Here is a 24248-nt window from a genome sequence, read left to right as displayed (position 1 = left end):
AACCCAAAAGGAACTTATCAGGAACCATGTCTAGTTGAATTAAATCCTACTAATAAATGCTCCGAATGGCTGTTGATATGTAGGTTCTTTCTTGTACAGCCGCCAAGCTCCCATCAAAGCTACAGAGGGACTCAACTAGAATGGCCATGGCCATGTTGTCACCAGTGCACAAATGCCCATAGCCAAATCCACTTATGTTTCGTTCACAACGCCAGTGCCATGTACTTTACCCACCTGGTTTATGGAATAGTGAGCCTCACCTTTCTTACTACCATTACTGCTGGTGTGGCCATCTTCATAGGTGCCCATGGAAAATATTTGACGGTGTATATCAGGATTGTCTAAGAATTGTATTCTTGTAACCCAAAACAAGACAATCTCAAACAATTTCTCTCACTTCCCATAGACACCCTTTAAAACCATCAAGGTTCATTTTTTCTATCAGCTCATGGAAACAAAATTAGCAGAGGCTCAAATCCAAACGAGATACACAAAATGTCAAATTTTCCTTAAAAGAATGTAAAAGCACAATAATTACGAAGTCTACCCTTATAATTTCTAGACTTCATTTAATTTTCCTATCTTCATTGAAATTTATTTTCTGCCTTCTTCATTTATTGCAACATCTGAAGTTGTGGGAGGCCATAATTACAGTCGCTGCTTCACTGGACAATTGGTGAGCTCCAGCCAAGAAAAGCAAACAAAGTGGACACTGGGTAAGACAACTAGCCCCCAAATTCCCTCAACTGACCCTGTCCTCTGACTAGTTATGTTTCCAAGAAATGAAAATGACCAGCATGGGAAGGAGCTGATATGAGACACACAAGCTAAACCAAAACAAACAAGTCTTTATACTTGACACTGAATTGGAAGTCTGATAACCGTATCCGTGCACTCTGGTTACTTTTTAGTAGCTTTCAGAACAATGTCTTTCTTTCAAAATATATTTGAGTTAGATATTCTGTGGATTTCTGTTATTTTCCATCTCCGACCCCCACCAAAGGCGTTAGTAGCCAGACCATTTCCTCCAAATTACCTATCACTTCCCATAAGACACCAGTGAGGTTTTTCATTGAAATCCTACCATCGGGCCAAGTAGCCTGAAATTTGACTATTCTCCTCAAAAGGCTGCTGATAATGTAAACAATAGGAAAAAATGCTAAGGAAATATTTTGTTTGATGACACGTTTGATATTCTTTCAACAAAACCTTGAAGCAAAAATAAATTTCTTATGTTTCATGAGAACCAACAAACCTTATGGATCTACACATATACCTGGGATATTTAATAAGCTGTCCATGGGCCTGATAAAAACAATTATCATTAAAATCCAATCAAAAAGGTAAGAACCCCATTATCTGTGTAATTGATTGAGTCACCCGATAGCTGCTCATTACGGGTAAGTGGAGTAGTCAGTGTTTGGCTCTTTCTCTGAACTGACTTCTTTATAGTCCACTCTGATTTAAAGAGGAACCCCTACCAACCTGCCCTTTTGTAATAATATACGCATATGTGTTTTTTAGGGAGAACTCTCCCTGTAGTACAAACATTCGCACCTCTGATTGGCTGCCTTAAACATTTGCAAGGGGGACACCACATAAAGGGACCCCTCAGCCATCGGATGCTGTAAAGCGCATTTTAATTACCTGTAGCTATAACCAGGGTAGTCACCTACTCATGATCCTCTGGCTCTTCATTCAAGACCTGGAAGACTCCTGGTACGCGTAACACTACAGTTACGATGTTACATAGCATAGTACATCATGTTTTGCGTCATTCAAGGGGTTTCTGACATAAGAGGTCTTTGGTTCGGCCAGGTAAGGGGACGCTGGATCGCTGTAAAGACCGAGGGAACCTAACACTTGGAACGCACAACACTAGGTACTTTATTGACTACACAACCACACCACCAAGAGAAAAAACTGTAGGAGCCCCTTTAATGATGCTTGGGCATAGTAATGATTTCTCATTGATATAGCACACCTGAAATCCCTGCTTGAATGCAGGTCCGTGGCTTTATGTGTGTACATCAATGAAGTTCTTAGCCTTTGGCAAATTGAATTCGGTTGTCTGTTGACTTTTTTTAAAAAAAAATCTAGTTAAAGATCAGACTTAGTTTTATGTGCAATGCAAAGTAAACATTACAGCCCAAAACCAGAGCGTTTTTAGCTTAGACGAAGTCTTTTTGGTTGGTATTATTCGAAACTACAAAAAAATGCAACAACATTTATTTTGGCCCATTCTTCTGGTTAGAAGAACTCGCTAATAATTACATCAGGTCTATTTTTAAATTCACTGGGAATGGCTACTTTTTTCAGTAAAAGGTCATTTCTGACCTAATGGAACCCCCTCTTATTTCCCATTATATTATCATAGAAACACATTTCCAGTTTTGTCGCTTTGTTTAGATTTACACAATCCTGCAAAAAAAAAAAGACAAATTTTCAAGGAAACGGCACAGTACTTACCTGTTACTTGTAAGTATAAATAATCGGAATAGCCACATCAAATCCAGTGAAATGTTATTTAAAGATAAATTGCACCAAACACATGATGTCACTACCCATGTGCGCACGTAATTAAGGGTCATAAATATTCCTAATCAACAGTAGACTTCATATGTCATTACAGCATTTGATCAACACTGATTGCATAAAATCAAACCACAAATATCAGCGTTCACCTTTACGCTGTGTTGATATATTAGACACGTGAAAACAAGAGGAGCAAACTTTCCATGACATAGATCATATTAAAAGAGCAATTATGCGGTTTTCTTTTCTGGGGCAAGAGCATTGCCAGTATTTATTCCTCAAAATTCTAACCTTACCTGCCAGCCCGATAGAGATATTATGCAATGCTTTTAGAACCCCTCTATAGTAGTTTCTATGAAGAATGAGCCAAACTCCATGATGTAGAAAATAGAATATCACACACGGAGTTATCTTCTTCTTCAAAAATATATATAAAAAATATATATATAATAGAGGCTTACCTGGGGTATGCAGAAGCCCCAATTTGTAGGAGACATTATCTGGATCGAGACACCTTTGCCTCTGAAAGCCACGTTAAGCGTAAGGGAAAGTATATTACACAGTTATCTTTTTTCAGGGGCATTGATGAGTCCAAAAAAAAATCTGCGGCGTAAGCCAACTAGGAGCTACGACTTTCTATCTACCCTTTTCTGCAAATCCTTTTTTATATTAATGTGTACATATTATTTATATTCATTTTTAAAATCGTATTAATATGTAAAATGTAAAAATGAAAGCATAAGGAATGTTTCCCAAACCCTATGTACCTTTACCCGCTTACTTGTGTCCTCCTGGTATCAGAGCGGTGCCATGTGTATCACGGGCAGCCTACAGGAGTACCCAGGTGTCCCTGTCCCTGTCCGGCGCAACTGGAAGGAGGGCAGCAAAATATGCCCCCCCCACATATTGGTGCCCTTAAAAAGCTCTTATAATTAGCTCTCTTAATTGTATATGCCTTCTACTATTTACGTAGATAATATCAACACAAATTTTATTTTAGATCGTTATGTGATGTACTGCTACTATAGCCATTATACACCGCTCTGGAATATGATGGTGCTATATGCATCAATAAATAATAATTCTGAAGAGGTGGAAAATGTCTGAAATAATTTTATCTTGGTCTAGACAAGTAGGGTCTGCTTTCTTGTTTCCAGAAGTCTTTTTAGTGAATAAATGGTAGAATTAAACATAGAACTTTTCTCTGCAGCTGGTTTTGGGTTGTGAACATGACCCTTGGAGGTTATTACATGTGTGGGCTCGTGATATTGTTATTCTTTCAACTGTACAATTCAGATGTTGACAGCTTTCTTGTTAAGATTGTATTTTGTGCGGCTTAACAATGCCAGACACACATCAATTGTCTCTCGCTCATCGCGGGCAAAGGTGAAATGATGTATCATTGTCCTCCGTGTCAGCGTTTCTTTTTTACATTTGTCAATATTTTTGCGTTTGTTTTTCCACGGTCTGTTTCCCGGTTTTGTGTTTCCATTTTTAATATGTCATTAACCAGCCTTCCTTCACTTGTGAATAAGAGCTTCAGTTATTGGATTGTTAATAAATTAAAGGGATGCTTCATCCATCACATGCACTTTAATGCATATGATAGGTGCATGGTCGCTTTAAATCTTCGTGTTGTGTGTTTTGCAAATTGATGGGGGGATTTTGCCCCCCCCAGCTTAATGCCCTGCAGGAGGTGCATTCGGCCGAATGCATCTCCCTGCACACGATACACTCACCTCCAGTGAGCTCCAGCGCTGGCTCTGTTGAACGCTACGTGCCGGGGTGTGTTTAGATCCCAGTGAACACGTGTAAAGTCTCCCCATTGATTGCACTTTCCTGATAATGATTGACAGCTTCAATCAGCCAATCAGTGGCAAGAATTGTCGACTCGTGGAGGAGGAAAAAGAAGGTTTCGCAGTAGGGGTGTCAGGGAGATTAGACTGTGCCTTTAAGGTTTTATGCCTGTGATTTTAACTGAGTTATGGAAATATAAGGCTCTAACAAGATTATTTTTAATTAGCAGAATTGATGTTCACAAAATATTTCCAATGCAACTAGACTTTGAGGACGCAGCGAATGCTCAGCATCTCCAGAGTCTAAGTTACAGTTTCCTGTTTGATTTGCAATTGGGAGGTAAAATAGCAGAATAAACCAGATCGAGAGTAAGACTCCACAGAGCCCCAGGCAAGATACACCCCACACACACCAGTATCGCTGGCCAGTGATCCCAGCTGTTGCTGGCCCACTCCTGTTGGGTTAGGACACTGGTTTAAGCAGGGCCCTCCTCACCCTTTGTTTCTGTAAATCCAAATTGTTATGTTATATATTACAGCGCTGGGAAATATGGTGGCGCTATATATGTAATAATTTCATGGGAGGTGGGTGAAGCCTGTGCCAGAATGTACTGAACAGGGGATAATACTTTAGGAGCGGTGCCTGGGATTAGTGGGGTGCTTGCAGCTTTGAGGGTGTGTAGAGGGTGCACCCCAATCCCAGACAAAGGTTACAATAAGCAGAAGCCGCAGAACACGATTCCACCAGACACGATTCTCCCCCATCTCTACTGCTCCCCGTGTCCTGGAAAACCACGGACTGACACTTTCCTGCGACAGGGGTATGGAGAGGCTCATGGGCACAACATCGCCATTGACCACAAGGGACACGGGCAGTATTCGGGCTACCGGTCCCACAGACTGAAGATCGCCCATACCTGGCCCAGCAGGAACACCTACCTGGACTACTGGAGGATAGGTGTGTAAATTTAGAAATGAAATACATGAACAAGGATAGTTCTTCAGTTTCTGTGCATGCATTATTTTCTATCATTAAAAATGCACAGATTTTCTGAAGAGGACCACTTGAAGGTGCCATGGACCGATGGTGGCTTGCAGCTAGCCAAGACTCATAGTCAGCCTTGCAAATATATACATAGAAGCCTCATATGTTTTGGGTATATTCAGGAGCTTTTAATTACTCTGGTTGAAAAACAAACACGGAACGGTAATTATATGTTCAAATCCAATCTGTTATAAAACACTTTAATTATAAAGCCTCCCTGTCAATACGTAGCCTAAATAAAGATCGCATCAAATAATACGCTTTCTGACTTTTAACCTTCTGAGCGCTGGAGAGTTTCATAAAACTTTGTGAGCATTACCCATTATAAAATATCTGTTTTTGGGGCGTGTTACAAGAGGCAGGGGAGGAGCCGGTGCTGGAAGTAGGCGGGGATACTGTCAGAAGGGGGTTCTCTTAAAGAGGGGGTCACCTGCCCACTAAGAGGTGGGCGCTAAAATAGACCTCTTTTGATTATATAGCTCCCTAGGCCAGTCCATGATCGCCGCTGCCTCGAACAGTGGTACAGGACCGAAAAATCAGGACTGTCCACACAAAAACCAGGGCTGTTGGGAGGCGCTCTTCTAAGCTGTTTTATATACCGAGTAAAAATTTTTTTTTTTAATTAAAAAGTTCGAAATAAAGACAATTAGTACATGTCATAGTTACCTTTTGTCCTAGTTTAGCAGGGGCAGCTCCAAGATTAGGATTTGCATTTTGCTAGCTACTTGCTCCAACTGAAAGGCTCTGGTTTATGCCTCTGCGCATGCACAGTTGCCATTTTAAGTCCCAAGAGTGTTGTAGATAAGTGCAGCCTTCCAGCAACATTGATACAGATTAACATTTAACCATTTAAGGATGAATTTTTGAAGAAGGAAATAATAGGCAGGTTAGATTGTTAGATCTATGGTTCTGTGTTTCATTGACTGTTATTAGGGTGACATGCGACACAATGTTAGGTATTGATTAAGTCACACGTGCAGACAATGACATTCCATTTGGCTTTGTTTTACTGTCATTATTGATGCCTTCAGGCTGGTTAATAGTAACAGTATTGGTGGTAATGGCCACAGGGACGGGCTAATCCAGAAGGGATTATACATTCTTCCTGGATTCTTACAGAAACACTCAGAGACACGAGGAGACAATCAGCATCTCTCTTACCCTCAAATTCCAACTATATTAGCGAGTTATTCCTGCCTCAGGCTATAGCTTATCTGCCATGGGATCTCATCATTTCAGATGATAGCATGGCTATTATTAAATACAGCAACACATCCAGGTAACCACATCAAGTAGAATCCAGAAAATAACGGCATTCCCTGGGGAAACCCTAGAAGCCCCCAACTCCTATTCTCAGGTTTCTGCTTCCCTTGGGCGGAAAAAGAGGTGGCACAGACAGGCTGCTAAAGGGGCAGAGGTGGCACAGGCAGGCTGCAAAAGGCCAGGGTGGCACAGGCAGGCTGCTAAAGGGGCAGAGGTGGTACAGGCAGGCTGCTAAAAGGCCGGGGTGGCACAGGCAGGCTGCTAAAGGGGCAGAGGTGGCACAGGCAGGCTGCTAAAGGGGCAGCGGTGGCACAGGCAGGCCTACTATGTGAATGTCTGACTTAGTGTATAGTGATAGGGGTTGTGCTGCACTACCGTCAATGTCTGGCTCAGTTTTTTCCAGTTGACATACAGTTTACAAAAGTGGGAAATAAATATTCTTGCCAATATTAAATTGTTTGTGTGTGGGGTGCCACATACGGGATCCACCCCTGGGTGCCAAATACTCAAGGCACGTCCCGTGCTCCACTAACAGCTACTGCTGTCTAAACCCATGAGTTTCAGTCACAGTGATGCATACCAGCCGATCCACATCAGCAAGCACATAAATTCTGGGTAAAAATCAGCAACATGTATATATGACATGAAATCATTTTTAAAACTCAGGCAATAATTATTGGGGATTCCGTGACACTCTGTCCATATATTGCTTAGCCTGCCACTACGTCAAAGTAACCCTGTTCTGGGAAGTCTTATCTAATTCTAACTTGGAATAACCAACATGTGCACACAACAAAAAAAAGGAAATCAGTAACACGGTCTGGACATGGAGTCCACTGACTACTAGGATGTTGGGATTAGATAGAACCATACCTGGGAACTTTCTCCGGAGACTCCCGATGAAGTGCCACTTCTTCGGGTCACTACGGGGAAACTCCCTGCCCACTTCCCCTCCAACAATGGCGTGTGACACTGGAAAAGGTTGGACGATGAGGCAAACATTTAATTGTAACTGGAGATAAGTTTTTCAACAGATTTGAAGGTAATTCCCAGTATATTGTACTGAACGGTACAGCTGGGGTTAAGCCATTCTGAACTTATATATAGCTGCTGTCGGTACCGAGGTTCATGGCATTGCAGGCTTTGTAGTATATAGAATTACCTAGTACATCTGTTAGAATAGCTGCCATACTGAATGAATTACTTGAAATTGTTGGCCATGTTCAAAAAGTTGGCAAGTTAACTCTTTGTTAATTCAGCAAACTATTTTGAGTCATTACATTTGAATGGACACACTAGTGCAGCCTCGCTTTCTTTTATGTTTCTGATTATACTGACATCTAGTGACCTATTTGTGTATTGCACTTTTTACGATGGGTACAATGGGTAAACAGGACATAACAAATATATAACATAACAATTCGACTTATAGATCAACAGGTGAGGGGGACACGGGTCTAACAAGCTTACATATCTTATGGGCCTGTTAGGTATACTTGAAACATCTCAGTTTCAGAACACCTACGTTTCAAAAGATAAAATAAAAAATGCTTTCAAATTATCAACCATTGCCTATGGTTTGGAAGCTCAATTGGAAGCTAGATTGTAAGCTTGCGGGGCCCTCTTCTCCTTTTGTACCAGTTTGTTATTGTGCGTGATTTTAAATTATCCCACTGATTGTAACAGGGCTACGGAATCTGCTGGCGCTATATAAATAAATGTAATGTAATATGGAGGTACAGTGCAGATCTTGATTAGTTATTAGTATTAGTTATTTTACATTTCCAACACTAGGTGGCAGTAGAAATTCATAAAATCAGTGGCGTATTAATCTTCAGCGCAGCTCTAGGCCAAAACCAGGGCAGCACCTCCAGCCATCCCCACCGCGCCACAATCCTTTTTCTGAGTGCCGGGATATGATTATATCCTGGCCCTCCTCCTTTTAAGAAGTCAACTATGGAGGCTGCGTAGACTTTGTGTTAAAGGGCCAGTTGATGAGATCAATTGTCTTGCTTTAAACCTGGCCACTACGCAGTGGCCCAACAGGGAGCCTGATCACCCAATAGGGAGTTTGGTTCCCTGCTATGCAGCAAAGGAGCTATGGCCCCTCTGGGCCTAGGCTTAGTCAGTCTAAGACAGAATACGCCGCTGTCAAAAATAAACCAGCATTGCACTTGTATTGCTTATCATCTATTATCAGCAAACACACCGTTTATGCATAAGCTGGTGTAGTTACTAAAATGTAATTCGACCATATCTGTATTTTATGAATCCCCGCAGTCTCACTTAATGTGCAATTTGCAAGCTTGTTTTGTTTTATCTGAAAATGCGTAGTCTTTCATTTATCTGTGTTGAATCTTATTTGCCGCTTACTCACCCTATCAAAAGAAGTCATAGAAGTTTTTGTCTTATCCCAAATAGCAAACATAACATAGAGTGGTAAATGTTGCTTTAAAATTTCTTTATGCGTGAGCAAGTCTCTTCTAACCTGAGTAATCACACTTATTATCTCCTTAGTGTTGCTTAAATGAAGTGATCTTAAGCATTTCATGTATCGCATCATTTACAGCTGCACCCATTCTCAGTGGTCTTTCTGCACATTTGCATCCTACTTAATTGGCTCTAAACATGCCCTTAGTGACCCTTATACAATGTTACAAGAAGGATATTTACGAACAACACACTAATGAACATTTTCAGATCACTTGCTTGAAATCCCATGATTTATACTGCCTAGTTGACTTTATTTGCATCACTTTTTAATATTTATTTCTAATAGAACGACTTTAACCAAAAAATACCCCAGATCTACCCAGATCCCTTTCCAACAGACTGTTCTGCCATTGGTGTTTGAGGTTATGGCATAAAACACAGAAGCTGCAACTAGCCATCAAGCCCTCTTCTGCTCTCCTCTATGAGATACTAGAAAGAGTTGGTTGGGAAGAAATGTAGCGTAGGAGATGACAACGTGCATCCATGACTGGTCGCTTTGGTAGATTTTATTCTAAGAACTTCTTTCTAAATTGTTAACTTCCTAGCAAACCATCATAATTATTTTAATAGAACATTCTCATTATGTCTTTAATAGTTTAAAATATATATATATCAACAGAAGGGTGCAGAAGGGTGGCCTGATACAGAATAAACCTAATGGCTTTTTAGTGTTGCTATGCCAGATTCTTTATACAAATGTAGGCTTTATAGCACCGTGGAAATGCCGATTGACACATCCATTCCAGTTTATTGATAATTGAAGCTCCATGTGATAGGTGCATGTGCTTCCTGTAATGCACACTTTGGACTTGTGCCTTAATTTTTTTTTACAACTTTCAGAAATTCTTTGATTAGTTCTACAAATATTGGCTGGATGTTCTAAGTAAACGGACGTTCCTGCGCTTAATCAGTTGTTGAGCTTTTTTTTTACTGAACTGAATGCTAGAATTGTCAAGACACATTATATAAGAGCCCGACATGAAAGGTGAATAAATAACTCAAAATTTGGAAGCTGCGATTTGCCAAGTGGTGGGGCCAATACGATTCAGTTTGTAAGTTGTGGTTTACTTTGAGTAAGTGAGTTTTGCGTTGATGACGTAGGGCCTGTTGGGGAAGACATTCAAGGTCTTGACTCCCCACACTTTTTGGGGTGATTTATCATTGGAAGTGCCTGGGTCAGACTTTCATCTATATAAGATAAAACTGGACAGTGAATTGTCCGGTAGATAATCGGGAGATCAGGATTTTAAAAGTCTGCACGAGCGACTCCATTGGCCTCCAGCAGGGGGCTCATCTGACATCAACCAAGGAAGAGCAGCTGCACTTCATTGGTTGATGGCAGAGGAGCTACCTGCCAGCGACCAATAGAGTCGCTCGTACGGACCTTTGACTCCTGACGGCGGAACTTGGCCTGGGGGCCGCTCCAAGAGTTAAAGGTCCGTACGAGCGACTCTATTGGTTGCTTGTACGGAACTTTCGCTCCTGGAGGAGGGAGACCAATACAAAGATTTTTTTCCCCATGAAGGCGAACACGAAGAGTTGGCCGATGCCCAAGTCTAGTAGAAATGCTTTGTGTGAATTTACCAAGGCATAAATTGTCACATTCTATGCTGCAAATGTATGGTTGCTATCCTACCTACTCCACAAAGTAAACCATGTATACTGTATACATATATATATGTAACTGAGTAAAGTATTTTGCTGTTTCATCCTTTTCTGTTTGAGCTTCCAACTTGGCTTTATGAGGAATTCTATAAATAAGCATTTTATTAATATGTTCACCCAGATACATTTAAACCCAGGGCCATCACTATGGAGGCAAGGATTCCATGCAGTCAAGCAGTGACACAACTAAATGTGTGCGGCTCAATCATTTTCAGGAACTGGCCTCACGAATGGATATCTACCCCAGTGCTCTCTGAGCATTGATGAAGTGTCTGCATGCAACAGCAATGCACGGAAGCAATCAGATCATCCCCGTAGCTGGAAAGGGTGTAGTTCTACCCCTTCCCCAGTATGTGGAGCTTGTTTCTACACTCCTCAACAAAACTGAGTGATTTGCACAAGCGTTAGTGAGTACTTGAGATAAATACGCCTTGAAATGCAGGGGATATGCTTCTCATGCTACAAGTGCTTAAAGGCACAGTTTACAAATGGGGACACCATGGAAATTAAAAAGGAACCCTGTGGCATTATATGCATTAAAGTGAATATGATGGCTGGAGTGTCATTTTACTTATAGATGTAGGTCATAACCATATTGATAGAGCAGAAGAAGAGATCCTCATGTTCGTCAACACCATCAGAACCAGGGCTTTTTTGGAGTGAAACGCTCTTTCATTACAGCTGTTACTTGGCTGCCATTGGGATGGAATGTGGCAATGATGTCATGAGTCACACATTACCCACTTTATCTTAAGTCACCACCGTGACTCTGGGTCCATCCACAGTGCACACGTGCTTAGCATGTTCGCCCTGATAAGGACATTGTGCATGCACAGCAGCGGACTTTCTGTACACTACAATAAGTGCTAAGTGCTTTTACTATTGCTGTACTCAGTTCAATATTCGCTTATTGCCATAACCCATTGCACACCAGAGAAATGTGTAACAACAACCTTGAAAGGGTTAAAAGAAAAATCTGGTATTCAACCTTTTGTACAACAATTAAAAAAAATGTTTCATTTCACATTGCGGATGGCAAAGCGGGATATATGATTAAGGGACTGGCGCAGAGAAAATTGAATGAGCATTTGGACTGAGATTCCACGAGACAACTCGTTTGCAAATGTCACAAGGTATGCAATTAAGCGGCTTTTGATACACAATCATAGTTTAATTACACCCAGCACTTACAATTTAAATGGCAACGCAAAGCCCTGTAGCTTTAATTGTAGGTTTTGACCACGGTTGCTGACGCGCTTTTACCTACCAGCTCTGAGTCATAACTCGTTTTTTTTCGAATCACTTGTAGACATGGCGTTCATCGCGTACACTCAGGGTCTGCGCATTATTGCATTATTACTTTACAGATACAATCTGCTGATCTCTCTGTTCCCGAAAGCAGTGTAAGTAATTATGAGATAAATGGTCTTGGTAGAACCAGGCATGGCGATAACAACATTCATCTCATGTATTTTATATTTAATGAAATCTATTTACTAGTTTAAGATCCAGTATATTTATCCAGAGACTTCTGGAAGAGTGATTCAAGATGGCTGCGTGCTTCACTTGCACTTGGCAGAATCCATCAACATGCATGTGTTCTTACACAACATTCTACTTACTGTTTATTGCATGTAATTGTAATGTCGACTTACCACTGCGAAGCTTGCACAGTGTGCAAGGAAACTCTTGCGGTAAGCTGTGAGCCCGTGTTAGACAGCTGTCGGATCGCATAGAGGACTCCGCGGCACCAGGGATGCACCGTCCCCGGACCCATGAAAAATGCAAGAAAGGTAGGTGGATGCGGGAGAATGAATGAGTGAATGAACGGGTGAATGAATAAGTGTTTAGGGGCAGAAATGGGACAGGCAGGCTGTTCCTGGGGCAGAGGTGGCACAGGCAGGCTATTTCAGGGGGTGAGGTGGCCCAGGCATGCTAGTTCAGGAACAGAGGTGGCACAGGTAGGCGATTTCAGGGGCAGAGTTGGCACAGGCAGGCTGTTTTACGGGCAGAGACCTACCACATCAATGTCTGTCTTTGTGTATAATGATAGGGGTTATGCAGCAATACCATCAATGTCTGGCTCCGTATATAGTAATAGGAGTTATGCTGTATCATATCTGTACATGTTATTTATTTCAACGTATTTAATTAATTTATAAGTCAATAATTTATTGAGGTTTCTAGTTTTTTCCAGTTGACATACAGTTTACAAATTTGTGAAATTAAAAATTCTTGCGAACATTGTTTTTTTGTGTATGTGGTGGTGGTGGGGGGGGGGAGGCTGCCACATACAGGCTCTGCCCCAGGTGCCAAATCCTCTACGTACGCCCCTGTTGTCTTCTCCTTAGCTTCGTTTCCAACCAACCAACTCTTTCTAGTATCTCATAGAGGAGAGCAGAAGGCTTGTTGGCTTTTTGCAGCTTCTGTGTTTTATGCCATAACCTCAAACATTGATGACAGAACAGCTGTTGGAAACAGATCTGGGTAGATGTGGGGTAGTTTTGGGTTAAAGTAGAGTAGTTCTAGGTATGCCCCTGGTTGAACATACCCTTCATGTAGCAATTGAAGGGTTAATGAGATCTACTCCATCTCCTCACACTATAATCCGCTACGTGAATTGCTTTTCAGCATGGTAAACCAATTCTATCCAAGTAGACAGCATTGTAAAACTGACGGATGGTGTTCATGTGATGCTAAGGTGAATTATCCTTCCTGAACATGTGATTTCTACATTCAGCCAAAGACTTCTCAAAAAGCAAAGTGAAATGATTATTTAAAAACATTTTTTAAAATAAAGGCTTTGCTTTAGTATCCTGAGAGGTTAAGATGAATTTATGCAAATATTTAATTAGATACTAAATACATCTCCAATGAATAAAGTGTGTGTGGCCGAGCTTGGTGTAAAGGGAGCCGGGCAGTTAGGTAGATATCAATTTTGGAAAGTTTTATTGAGTTTTCTAAATAAAGGACTTAGACTGATTAGCAGAGGAAAAAATAAAAAATAACTGTATGTGTTTTATGCTTGATACTTAATAACAGCTAGACAAAGCAGTCTGTAAAATGGAGCTACACTGTATGGACAAAAGTATTGGGACACCTGACCATTACACCAACAGGCAGGGGAATAACTAGAAAACCACCAGGCCTTGGTGGCCCTCCAACTTCAACAGCTAGGCTGTGCAATCATTGCCCCCACAAAACTGGTCTGTGCCTTATTTGCCCCCCTTCCAACATACAACATATTTAACCACACTTACACAAATTACACACATACATTCTCTCACACATAAGTACACATGCATGCACACACACACACACAAGTACACACGCATGCTCTATTCAAGACTATGGAAGACACATTATAAACAATATTAAGTATAAATTATCCTGCTAGATGAAAGCACCCCTTGTCCTATCGTGACACCAGCAATGACCCATTCATGCTATTCAATAGCAGCAAGCACCGTGTTCATTATTTATTGTTACACACTGTGAATTATGATCAATCATTGTGTCTGCCACAAACATGTCTCTGCTCCAAGTAACATGCCTTCTCCGTAGCCCATAATTACACAGAAAGTGACACAGTGCAGGATTTATGAAGGTGAAAGTTCACTCGGAAGATACATTTACACTAGACACGCTGCACAGTGTAGGCTGCTCAGTTCATATGCATTATAATGTCATATTGAGCACTGCGCTCCATTCTCATCCAAATGTCATTGGTTTGCCCTCCTCCCTTCTGGACATTACACATCACACATTAATACATTACCCGATATTTTAACGCATTGGTCACCGTATTACCTCATTTAGCGGAGACAGCCCCCTTTTCAGTTCCCGTTTACACTGTTTGTGTAAAAAAACCACTAGAGTTCATGTAAAACATCTAGTCGGCTTCTTTACACAGAAGGGCAAAGATATTGATGCAGACCTCAATGACAACAATCGCAAAGCCTTTCGCCACCAGTGGGATATATTCATAGCTGGTAACTCTCTGGGTTTGATTCGGGGTCTCTGGGTAACCACTGCTTTCCCAGCTCTCCGGGTCACCATCCTTTGTCTCCAGGCAGGGGAATGGCATTTAGCCACACCCAATGCCCGTCCAATTCCCCTCCCACTCCCAGTTAATGCTATGTGGGGATAGCCCCACCCTAATCCATGGCAGGTTGGTTAGCTCCTCATGCAGATAACTATGTCTCTCTCTTGTGGATATCCCTGCCTCAGGAGAGCCAAGGTTAGCCTGCCCTGGGAAGTTCCCAGGGGTACATATACTCACTATGCATTGGGTATGGCCTACTGCTGTGAGCTACTCCTAAACAACAAGGCTAAGCAGTCCCTGCACAATGCATAATCAATGCTGGGGGGTTTGTCTGGCATTGTTAAGTGCATTATGCAGAGCCAGCTTGGTCCTTCTTGCAGGAGAAAGTAGATGGGGTGAGTCAGTGGGTTAATGAAATGTTAATTTATCCTTTACATTCTTTCATGAGTATATGATACTAAACCTGGAGCTGCTACACTGTCCACCAATGCACAATATAAAAAATAAAGGTGCTGTTCCACTTGCAAACAACATCAACTAGGCCTTCTAGCATGTCAAGCAATTGACACTCCAACTCCAGCATGCGCGCATATTCACCAGCTGCCAGCGTCAGTGCTGACTCGCACACGAGTACCAGGGGTCTAATGAGACCCCGCAAAGATGCACAGAAAGCACTCTTGTGATTTAATTGAGAGCTTTTCCAGCAGGGATTGGCTGCTTCAAGCAGCAAACCCTGCCGTTCCAATGCAGACAGCTGAGGGTGCGTTCCTTACCATGTCTAAAGCTTTTTGCGAAGGTACAAGCGTACTTGGCTGATGGGCCTGTATGGGACATTACACTGCCCTTTTAATGTTCTGCTTTATTTTACACTGGAAGCGTGACTTATAGCCAGCCGGCACAATCCTGCGGTACAGTGAGACACATTAGAACGGGTAATGGTGCCTCTTTCTGGTAAATTTAGATGGCAAGCACGTTAATCAGACAATCAGCACCAGACAGCATGAATGAAAGAGCATATGGTTTGTCAGGCTCTCCTGGAAACAGGGCATTGCTAACCCATTTATCTAAAGTCCTCCTCTTTTCCATTGATGTGTATCAATGGTGTGTCAGCTGCACCATAGCCTTAGGGAAAGAGGCCATGGTCTTACTAAATACCTAAGCGTAACACTTTTGACAGTGACAGCGTCACCACTTGCCATTACAGATTGGACTTCGAGATATGGATCAGCATAAATAGTAAGACCCCAGCCAGTAACTGGACACTTGAAGCTGTTTGACAGATCCTAGTCTTCACTCTCCATTCACTGTCCTTAGCAATCAATGGAAAGCATTAACAGCCATGCGAATGGGGAAGTCAACGGCAATTATATCGGCAGCTACAATAACGTGGCGGCAGACGTAAAGAAGGTTTTAAAGCTGAGCCATTGCAAGAAGGAAGAGTGTGAGCAGGACAAGCTACCAGCTCTGGAGAAGGCATACAGCACAATCCTCCAAGAGCTGGGAGAAGACCCTGGCAGGGAAGGACTTCTTAAGACTCCCAGCAGAGCTGCCAAAGCCATGCAGTTCCTTACCAAGGGATACAAGGAATCAATCCACGGTGAGTCTGCGCATTCATTCCTATAACAGTTCCATACAAATACAGCAATGTACATTTCTGTTGTATGACCCTAATGGCCGCTAATATCTGGTGGCTACAATATATGTATACAGTATAAGGTATTGTATACATATATTGTATACAATACCTTATACTTTGCCAGACAATGTGAAGTTTGTACTTAACTCTACGACAGGTGGACTGACCCAGGTTGTCATGTTTATTCCCATTGAATTGAAACTGCCTTGAGCATCCTGTGTCCCTCCAAGTGTTGCTTGGCTATAATTCCTATTTCTCCGATCTACCTACAACCCAGTTTACGTGGTTGCTCCAGAGGCTCTCCAGCTAGTTTTTAATTACAGGTCCCATGCTGCTTTGCAGAGTCGATTTTAAGCAGAGTTATGACATATCTGTTTTTGCTAGCAACCTGCCAAAGGTTGCAGTTGTAGGATCTCTATGTCATTCGGTGCAACCAGGCTGTAGGTTCTTGTATGTTCATCAGCAGCTATCATACTTTAGAGCATTAATGAGCAAGCAAGGAACCTCTGCATAGCCAATGCTGAATTCAGCTCCGTGCTTCACCTATTGCTCATCGTGCATCTTGGTATGGTGGTACCAACAAGCAGCATTCCAGCTGCTCTGGAACTACTACTCCCATGATGCTCAACAATCAATCTGACAGTAGTGAATGGCTTGTTAAGTGTCATGGGAGTTTTAGTTGCACATGAGCTGTAAAGCTTCTTGTTGCTACCCTCTAAATTTACTAGACATTGGACAATAATATAACTGGAAAGATATCTTTCAATCAATGTATCAAATATTATTCACAGCCTTCTTTTTCACAATGTTTGTGCTTCTTGTGGCATATAAAAGATTTTGTGCAGGCAGAATTATGGGAACAGACATTGGAGCCAGCTTACCTGTAATGACAAATTCCGCTCTTCCCCTGTTTTTTTAAGCCCTTCTCCAAACTTGCTAAAAAAAAGGATTAATAACAGCATCCAATGCTGGTAGATTCACAGGCAATCGAGGGGGTAGAAGACACATTCAAAAAACAGACACACGTTTCACTGGCGCTAATGCCACCCATCTGGTAACATTAATATGTTGGTTACATGTTTTAAAGTGCTGTTCTTGCTAGAGGCACTCAACGTGTTAAATGTAGCCAGAACACTAGTGTAATCCACTATTGACTATCCACCGAGATCTAAAATAACTATAGGACTCAGCCTGTATCCTAAAAATATGTCTATGGCTGACAAAACAGAATCTAGGTTGTATAGGAAAAAGGCATTAATGTGATGAATTTTGTGGTCCGGCGTAACAGATGTAAATTGGCGCGCACGTCGCAGAATAAAAGCCAATCCAGTGTTATTGACCAATGTGTGTGTTTCTATAGATGTGCTGAATAATGCAATATTTAACGAAGACCACGATGAGATAGTAATCGTCAAGGACATTGAAATTTTCTCACTCTGTGAACACCATCTTGTACCATTTTTTGGCAAGGTATGTAAAATAGAAATATTAGAGTAGAATGATTTTAGAGCTTTTGGCCAAATATCAGCATCTTAAGGGGAAAAAAAAGCATGGGTCTGAGACATGTTCCACACTTTGTTGTAGGAAGAATATGGCTCTCTATAGTATAGAACTGTGTAGGGCTCCTAATACCTAAACTAAACCCAATAGTTCGAATCAGTTATGTCCCAATATGTTGAAGCTCACGACAGAAGTAATCCATATTGAGCTACAGTGTTAGTCACAAACACAACGGGATGGGGGGGTCAGGCAAAAAAGTGATTCTGGAACAATCAGCAGGACCATTCTAGAACAGATCCAAAAATAGAGACGACTACATTCTTTCCATGTTGGTACAAGGAAAGGTATCCCTTTCTCTAAAGAGACCCCCATCTCTTGGACCAGTATGGCTATATCCATTTTCCCTATATCTATTTTCCCTTTTTTGCAAAGAAAAAGTAGAATATGGGACAAAGACACCGCACTCTGCATATTTGTTTAAAACTAAAAGATGTTAAGGTATTCAACTGTAATGATTTATATTTTAGGTACACATTGGATACTTACCAAACAAAAAAGTTGTTGGACTGAGCAAATTGGCAAGGTAAGGAGAAGAGAATGTTATAGGATAAAGAAATGCTTTGAAGAAGAAAAAAAAAGTTTTGTGAAAATCTACAAACCTCAAAAGGGGGTCTGGATATTCCCTTTACACCGTCTTTTAATGATGATCTGCATTTTTGTTTTGAATTTATTCCATGTTTTTGTTTTTTAATAGGATTGTTGAGATCTTCAGCCGTAGACTACAAGGTAAATCCAGAACTGATATATAAAATGCACGCTGTAGCAGATTTAATGCAAAATCTGTGATTTCACTCAAGCCCATACCCTTGCATGCACACCGGAAGAAAGAAAAATGTCTGTTCCTCTGCTTATTCACAGTGAAGTTATTAAGTGCCGCAAACACTGATACCATGCTATGTATTTGCAGTTCAAGAGCGACTCACAAAGCAAATTGCATTAGCGATTAACGAGGCGCTGCAGCCCATCGGGGTGGCCGTGGTCATGGAAGCTTCGTAAGTATAAAAAAAGAATCCTTAAGTTTATAGCAAACTTGTTTTTTTTTCTTCATCATTGGAGTCATGCATGAAAAAACTCTGAAATTTACAGATATTGATTTATAGATTAAATGCACAAATGTGAGCGATACAGATAAGGAGGTCATTTACATATTTATTGTTTGGGGGAAATCTCATTTGCTTTAGATTTATTTAACTTCTTTGAAGTTTGTAAATTTCTCCATAAAATCCAAAGAGTATTATAGGAAACGGGATCATTTCTTCTCGCTAGCCAGTAAGCTCTTTGCTTTTTAGATACAGCCGATTTGCTGCTTATAAAAGCGTATATTTTACAGTTTAGTACCCAAATTTGACCTCCGCATTATGGTATATATTTTTAAAGATGCAAATTTCATCCAGTAGCAATCTATGAGTTAATTTGTTCCACGTCGGTTATGTTCCTCGTCCCCCTTTTGACCCCGCGAACCTCTTTCCCCAGACACATGTGCATGGTTATGAGAGGAGTGCAGAAGATGAACAGTCGGACAGTCACAAGCACAATGCACGGGGCCTTCAGAGACGACCCCAAGACCAGGGATGAATTCCTTTCACTGATACACAATTAACACATCGCAATGAAAGCCAAGACTGCAAGTTTGTTTACTGAACAACTCAACTGTCATTTTAATAATGTAAAAAGCACTGGTGCTAACACTTACACAAGTTTTATTGTAAAACAGACAAACGAAATACAAATGTTTAAAAACAACGCTGCATTGTCTCAGTCGTATGCTGTAGATAAAGGACATTGTGGATTTGTACCGGGGGCCATTATATAACACTGTATTCGCCTGTAAAGTGGTGCCACAATTCCATTTTTACAATAAATACAGAATAACGAATAAAGCACATTAAAAAATGTCCAGAACTACCGGGTCATAGTCTGATTGCCGGATATGTGATTAAGCATTAACTCACTGAGAGGGTACTAGATGCAAGAGAAATTGAACAGCCTTTCAGCAGATATGGTAGAGGTTAATAACGGTAAAGGAATTTAAACATGATGTCATAGATGGAAACATATCACAAGGCTGATGACCAAATAAAGCTTAATGTTTTTATAGCAAGTAGAAAAATGGTTAAATAGTACTTTTCTTCCTGCAGAACATCAAGGTTTAAAATATATACTATATATATATACACACACACACACACAGTATATAGACACTGAAGTAGCCTAGAGCAGTTTACATGTTTTATTGCTCTTATTGTCCATCTCTTAATAGGAAAGGTATAATTAAAATCTGTATCACAATTTGGGTCGCTAAAAAACCTTTACCATAATCTGCACCAACACTGATCTTCACCAGATACAATAGCTGTATCTCAAGATGACATGATTTGAAAACCTTTGTGTACACGTTTCTCAGTGCAGCAAAACAATATATTTCCCGCTGGATAACAATCTGGATGTTATCTATACACTTAAACGGAAATAAATCTTGTTTTTACTTAAAAAAAAAAATATATAGAACGGTTTATTAAATGTTTAATGGCACACAAATACAGAAAAAAGTGGAAACCAGTAAATACAGTCGCTAGATCCATAAGCAGTTCTGTCATTGAGTGCTAAGATCAAACACCAGCAAGAAGGGCAGACGTGGCCCTATATAATGCATAATTCAAGACTGGACTAATCTCACCTGGCTAAATTCAGAGTGACCTTAGTCTGGACTAGTCCAGGAGACTGGACTAATCTCATCTGATTAAACTATACATTATACAGGGCCGGGCATGCTCTTCTTGCAGCAGAAAAGCTTGCCAGGGTTGGGCCTTCATGATGTATAAATGTATCCACTGTACACGTTTGTCCTGGTGGTTTATTTGAGGGAGAGACACTATATTATCCATCATTGTTTGGGTCACAGGGTCAAAACCTAAATAAATAATGAAAACTAATGAATATTGGTATGAAACACCAGTTATAACAGATAAATTAAAATTCTAGAAGCCATTATACCCGCCTTGACGTGATGTTCATTATTTTCACACAAATTTAATAGTCCTTAAAAAATATCCAAAAGATATAAAGCGAGTGCATTGAGTTAATAAGAAGAGAAACAGAAGCCAACAAAGAGCAATTAAATCCTGGTCTATTTACATTTTCAGACAGTCATAAAGTCATAATCCCCAGGATTAGAATTTAAACAGAGGTCTGCTTGTAGTTCTTAGTGTCCAGAACCTTGGTCCCACACATTGCACAGATACCTAGAAGACAGAAAGAAATCAGAGTGGATTACCATGAAAAGGTCCACCATCTTCTTAGGAGAGCCCTCATCATTTTGCTAAGGAATACATAAATCTTAACATCCAGATATCTATTCCCTCTCAAAAGATACTGCTGGCACCTACTGTTGGCAGACAGATTCCCATATCCCTGATTATGAGTGTTTGTTGAGAATTACATTCTTCCATAGCATTAAATATCACCATAATGCATGTTTATAAACTAAATTGCGTAACTACAATACATTTTTCTTATTGTAAAACGCTGTGTTTTAACCCCTTAAGAACCAATAGCTGTTCTTAACCCCATTAAAATGAATGCATTCTGAGAACGTACATGTACGGGCTTTGTCATGAAGGGGTTAAATAAAGAAATCACCATCAAGTGAAGTCTCAGTGCAGCCCGCTCTAACAAAAGTATCCCTTTCTGGCAATCTTAGGGTATTTAAGATGTAAATATTCACATGGTGTGTGAATTGGTAACCAGCCGCCATTAAATCCACATGGCTCCCTTTAGCTGGGTTGAGCGATCGTCTTAGTTACTGGTCCCCCTATGAGCTGTGTATAACACTCTGTTCATACGACAGGAGTTTTGTTTCCAGAGGTGGAGTATGTTGATAAGTAAACGTTCCTTACCCTTCTTATAGGCACATGCCTGGCAGTAGTGTGACCCTGCCTGGTGAACTGAACTTTTACAGATGCGACAAACTGCAAAGCGATTTTTTCCATAGGGATCAAACCTGACGGAGCAAAAAAGTATACAACATCACACAACCGTCTATTGAGTGTGGGGAACCAGGACAGTTAGTGTATCTTCCAGTATACTGTATAAATTAATAAGAAATACAATTTGGATAATTGTTTACATGGCAAGGCATTGCTCGTCGTAACCATAACTTTTTTTGCAAAGACATTTTCTGCTGAAAAGACGCCAAACCCACTTTGTAGATTGTTAGAACATAAAAATTCACAGCAAACTGGGTGGGCAGAATGGATCCTGTCTCCTAATGTAAAGACTCGGCCTGTAATCAGTCCTTGGCCTTAGATTCAGGAGCCATGTGACTTCTCCACACGTGTTTAAATTCCTCCACTGTGTTAGCACCTACAACTTACAGGAGGCTGTTCTACTCACCTACTATACCTTATATTAACTCAAATGCTCTGACCCTCTAGTGGTAGGTTATGACTTCTTGTTCTTATATTTCTCCTCTTTTGAAATAAATTTCCCTCCTGTAAACGTTAAATCATTTTATGTATTCAAATATGTCTATCACTGGCTAGACAAGGCTTGGACATGTAGAAAATATCTGTCTGGTACCATCGCACAGGAAGCCCGATGTCTGGACAGGCCCTGTCGGCAGAAACCATTTCTTTATGTTTGTGACAGCCTTATAGCCGCATTAAATTGCTCATTAATGCAACCCATGTATGCCACACAAGGGGAATCGAACACGCGGCCCCATGCACCACTGCTCAGGCCACCTACCCGGTCAGCCACACAAGCAGTGATGCTTTCACATGCGGATTGCCCAACTTCTCTTAAGAAAGCATTAAAGCAAAATGCCTGCTTCACTCTACATCTCCCCACAAGTAACACCATCAAAGGCAGAGATCATCAACTGCCATTTTTTTTTTTTATGGACCCAAAAACTTTAATTTTTTTATTTGGATCTAAAATTATTCATTGAAAGGAATGCTATTTTTCTACCACGTTACCCTTCACATAACGGTTAAACCCCTTCTGACAATGTGTAACATTACAATAGGAAGCAGGTCTCAGCACTTACCGTGATTTCTTTGAGGTCAGTGCCTTATTTTCATTTAATTTGCGACCTCCGCTCTCTATGAAAGAAGTTAAAAGAAACTTTATTGGTACATTTACAAAATAAATCACTGGTGAAAGAAGGGTTTTGCAACAACGGAGCAAAATGTCAATGAGAAATATCACCCTGTTAGTCATTTTCCTGCAGCTTCTATTAAGACACCCAGTTACAAAAACGTATGCAATATTTAACTGGGAAATACTTGTCATTTATTGTTAAAGAGTTTTCCCTCGACACTAGATCGCTCTGCACTGGAAGTATGCAAAATGGGACGTGAAACGTGAAATTGATGTAAGAGTCGCTGATCCCAGAGTCCAATACTACATACTAGAATTCCACAAAGATTAATGGGTCCGATCATGTGATCGCTAATTACTCCTAAATAACTCAGAAATCAGTTAACGCAATTATTTGGACCCCATACCTGTTGTATTCCTTGCACCGGATTTCCATGTATCTGGCGTGATAACCGTCCCCAGTTTCTTCTCACCTGTCGTTAAAAGGAAAGACAGTTTTTTTTTTACATAAAAACATCATTGATCATTAACTGACATTTTTTTGCACTAAAGGGTTAATCACAGTACCGTCCCAAAGCCACTATATACTAAGACTGCACGGTAAGGGGATCTACTTTCCAAATCTATTACTATGTATGGGTTTATATAGCGCCATCATATTCTGTAGCGCTGTACACTACATATCTTATCTCACTCACGGGGTCTATATGCGTGTTACATGGCTTCACTTTATTGTATCTCCTCACTGTTATACAATAGAGCGCTAAGACAGACAGACAGACAGACAGACAGAGGTTTTGGTTGGGGTTAACCCAGCAGCAGTATACGGGCCCAGCTGTCAGCGCTATAAACCACAGGCCTTATATACACTGCAGCCGCCTGTCCCCACACACGGCTATTACACACAGTGAAGTCCCCGCTCTGGCCCGCTGCGCACCGGGACCGCTCACTCACATTTGTCGCACACCATGTTCACCCACGAAACCCACTCGCGGCCGCTGCCGTGATTGTAAACAAACGGCCTTCCTTCTAGCGTCACTTCCTGATTCCGACCAACCAATGCCAGAATCCAGGAAGAGAACGTGGCGGCTAGCTTTAAAGAAGCCTGTC

At 41.0% G+C, this 24248-nt stretch overlaps 2 protein-coding genes and 1 non-coding gene across 3 annotated transcripts; 1 reads left to right on the top strand and 2 right to left on the bottom strand.

Annotated features, from left to right (window-relative positions):
* The first annotated feature begins 16095 nt into the window (after positions 1–16095).
* LOC128482901 (GTP cyclohydrolase 1-like) lies at positions 16096–19781 on the top strand. Its single transcript, XM_053458881.1, has 6 exons — positions 16096–16439; positions 17839–17948; positions 18506–18561; positions 18733–18764; positions 18946–19030; positions 19512–19781. Exons 1-6 carry the CDS (start codon positions 16163–16165, stop codon positions 19636–19638), a joined length of 687 nt encoding a protein of 228 aa, XP_053314856.1. The 5' UTR covers positions 16096–16162; the 3' UTR covers positions 19639–19781.
* Positions 19782–20541: 760 nt separating this feature from the next.
* CRIPT (CXXC repeat containing interactor of PDZ3 domain) lies at positions 20542–24210 on the bottom strand. Its single transcript, XM_053458865.1, has 5 exons — positions 24093–24210; positions 23546–23611; positions 23086–23140; positions 21935–22038; positions 20542–21280 (listed from the first exon to the last, which is right to left on the bottom strand). The coding sequence occupies exons 1-5, from the start codon at positions 24106–24108 to the stop codon at positions 21216–21218; spliced, it is 306 nt and encodes a 101-aa protein (XP_053314840.1). The 5' UTR covers positions 24109–24210; the 3' UTR covers positions 20542–21215.
* Positions 22605–22735, bottom strand: LOC128488303 (small Cajal body-specific RNA 14). Its single transcript, XR_008353724.1, has one exon. It is a non-coding gene; the product is annotated as a small Cajal body-specific RNA 14 (non-coding RNA).
* Positions 24211–24248: the final 38 nt, after the last annotated feature.

This window comes from Spea bombifrons, chromosome 3 (assembly GCF_027358695.1).
Source record: "Spea bombifrons isolate aSpeBom1 chromosome 3, aSpeBom1.2.pri, whole genome shotgun sequence".
In the NCBI taxonomy this organism is placed as follows: domain Eukaryota; kingdom Metazoa; phylum Chordata; class Amphibia; order Anura; family Pelobatidae; genus Spea; species Spea bombifrons.
Note: the sequence above shows the minus strand (reverse complement) of the source record. Positions and strands in the feature narration are given on the sequence as shown.

Bases quoted from the DNA above. Each gene is read 5' to 3' on its own strand.
- CRIPT (XM_053458865.1), bottom strand. The intron at 22,039-23,085 runs GTAAGTGCTGAG...TTGCTCCGTCAG, and splicing joins CTGACCTCAAAGAAATCACG to GTTTGATCCCTATGGAAAAA. The intron at 21,281-21,934 runs GTAAGGAACGTT...TCTGTCTTCTAG, and splicing joins GGCATGTGCCTATAAGAAGG to GTATCTGTGCAATGTGTGGG.
- LOC128482901 (XM_053458881.1), top strand. From the start codon at position 16,163: ATGGAAAGCATTAACAGCCATGCGAATGGGGAAGTCAACGGCAATTAT. The intron at 17,949-18,505 runs GTATGTAAAATA...TTTATATTTTAG, and splicing joins TTGTACCATTTTTTGGCAAG to GTACACATTGGATACTTACC. The intron at 18,765-18,945 runs GTAAATCCAGAA...ATGTATTTGCAG, and splicing joins CTTCAGCCGTAGACTACAAG to TTCAAGAGCGACTCACAAAG.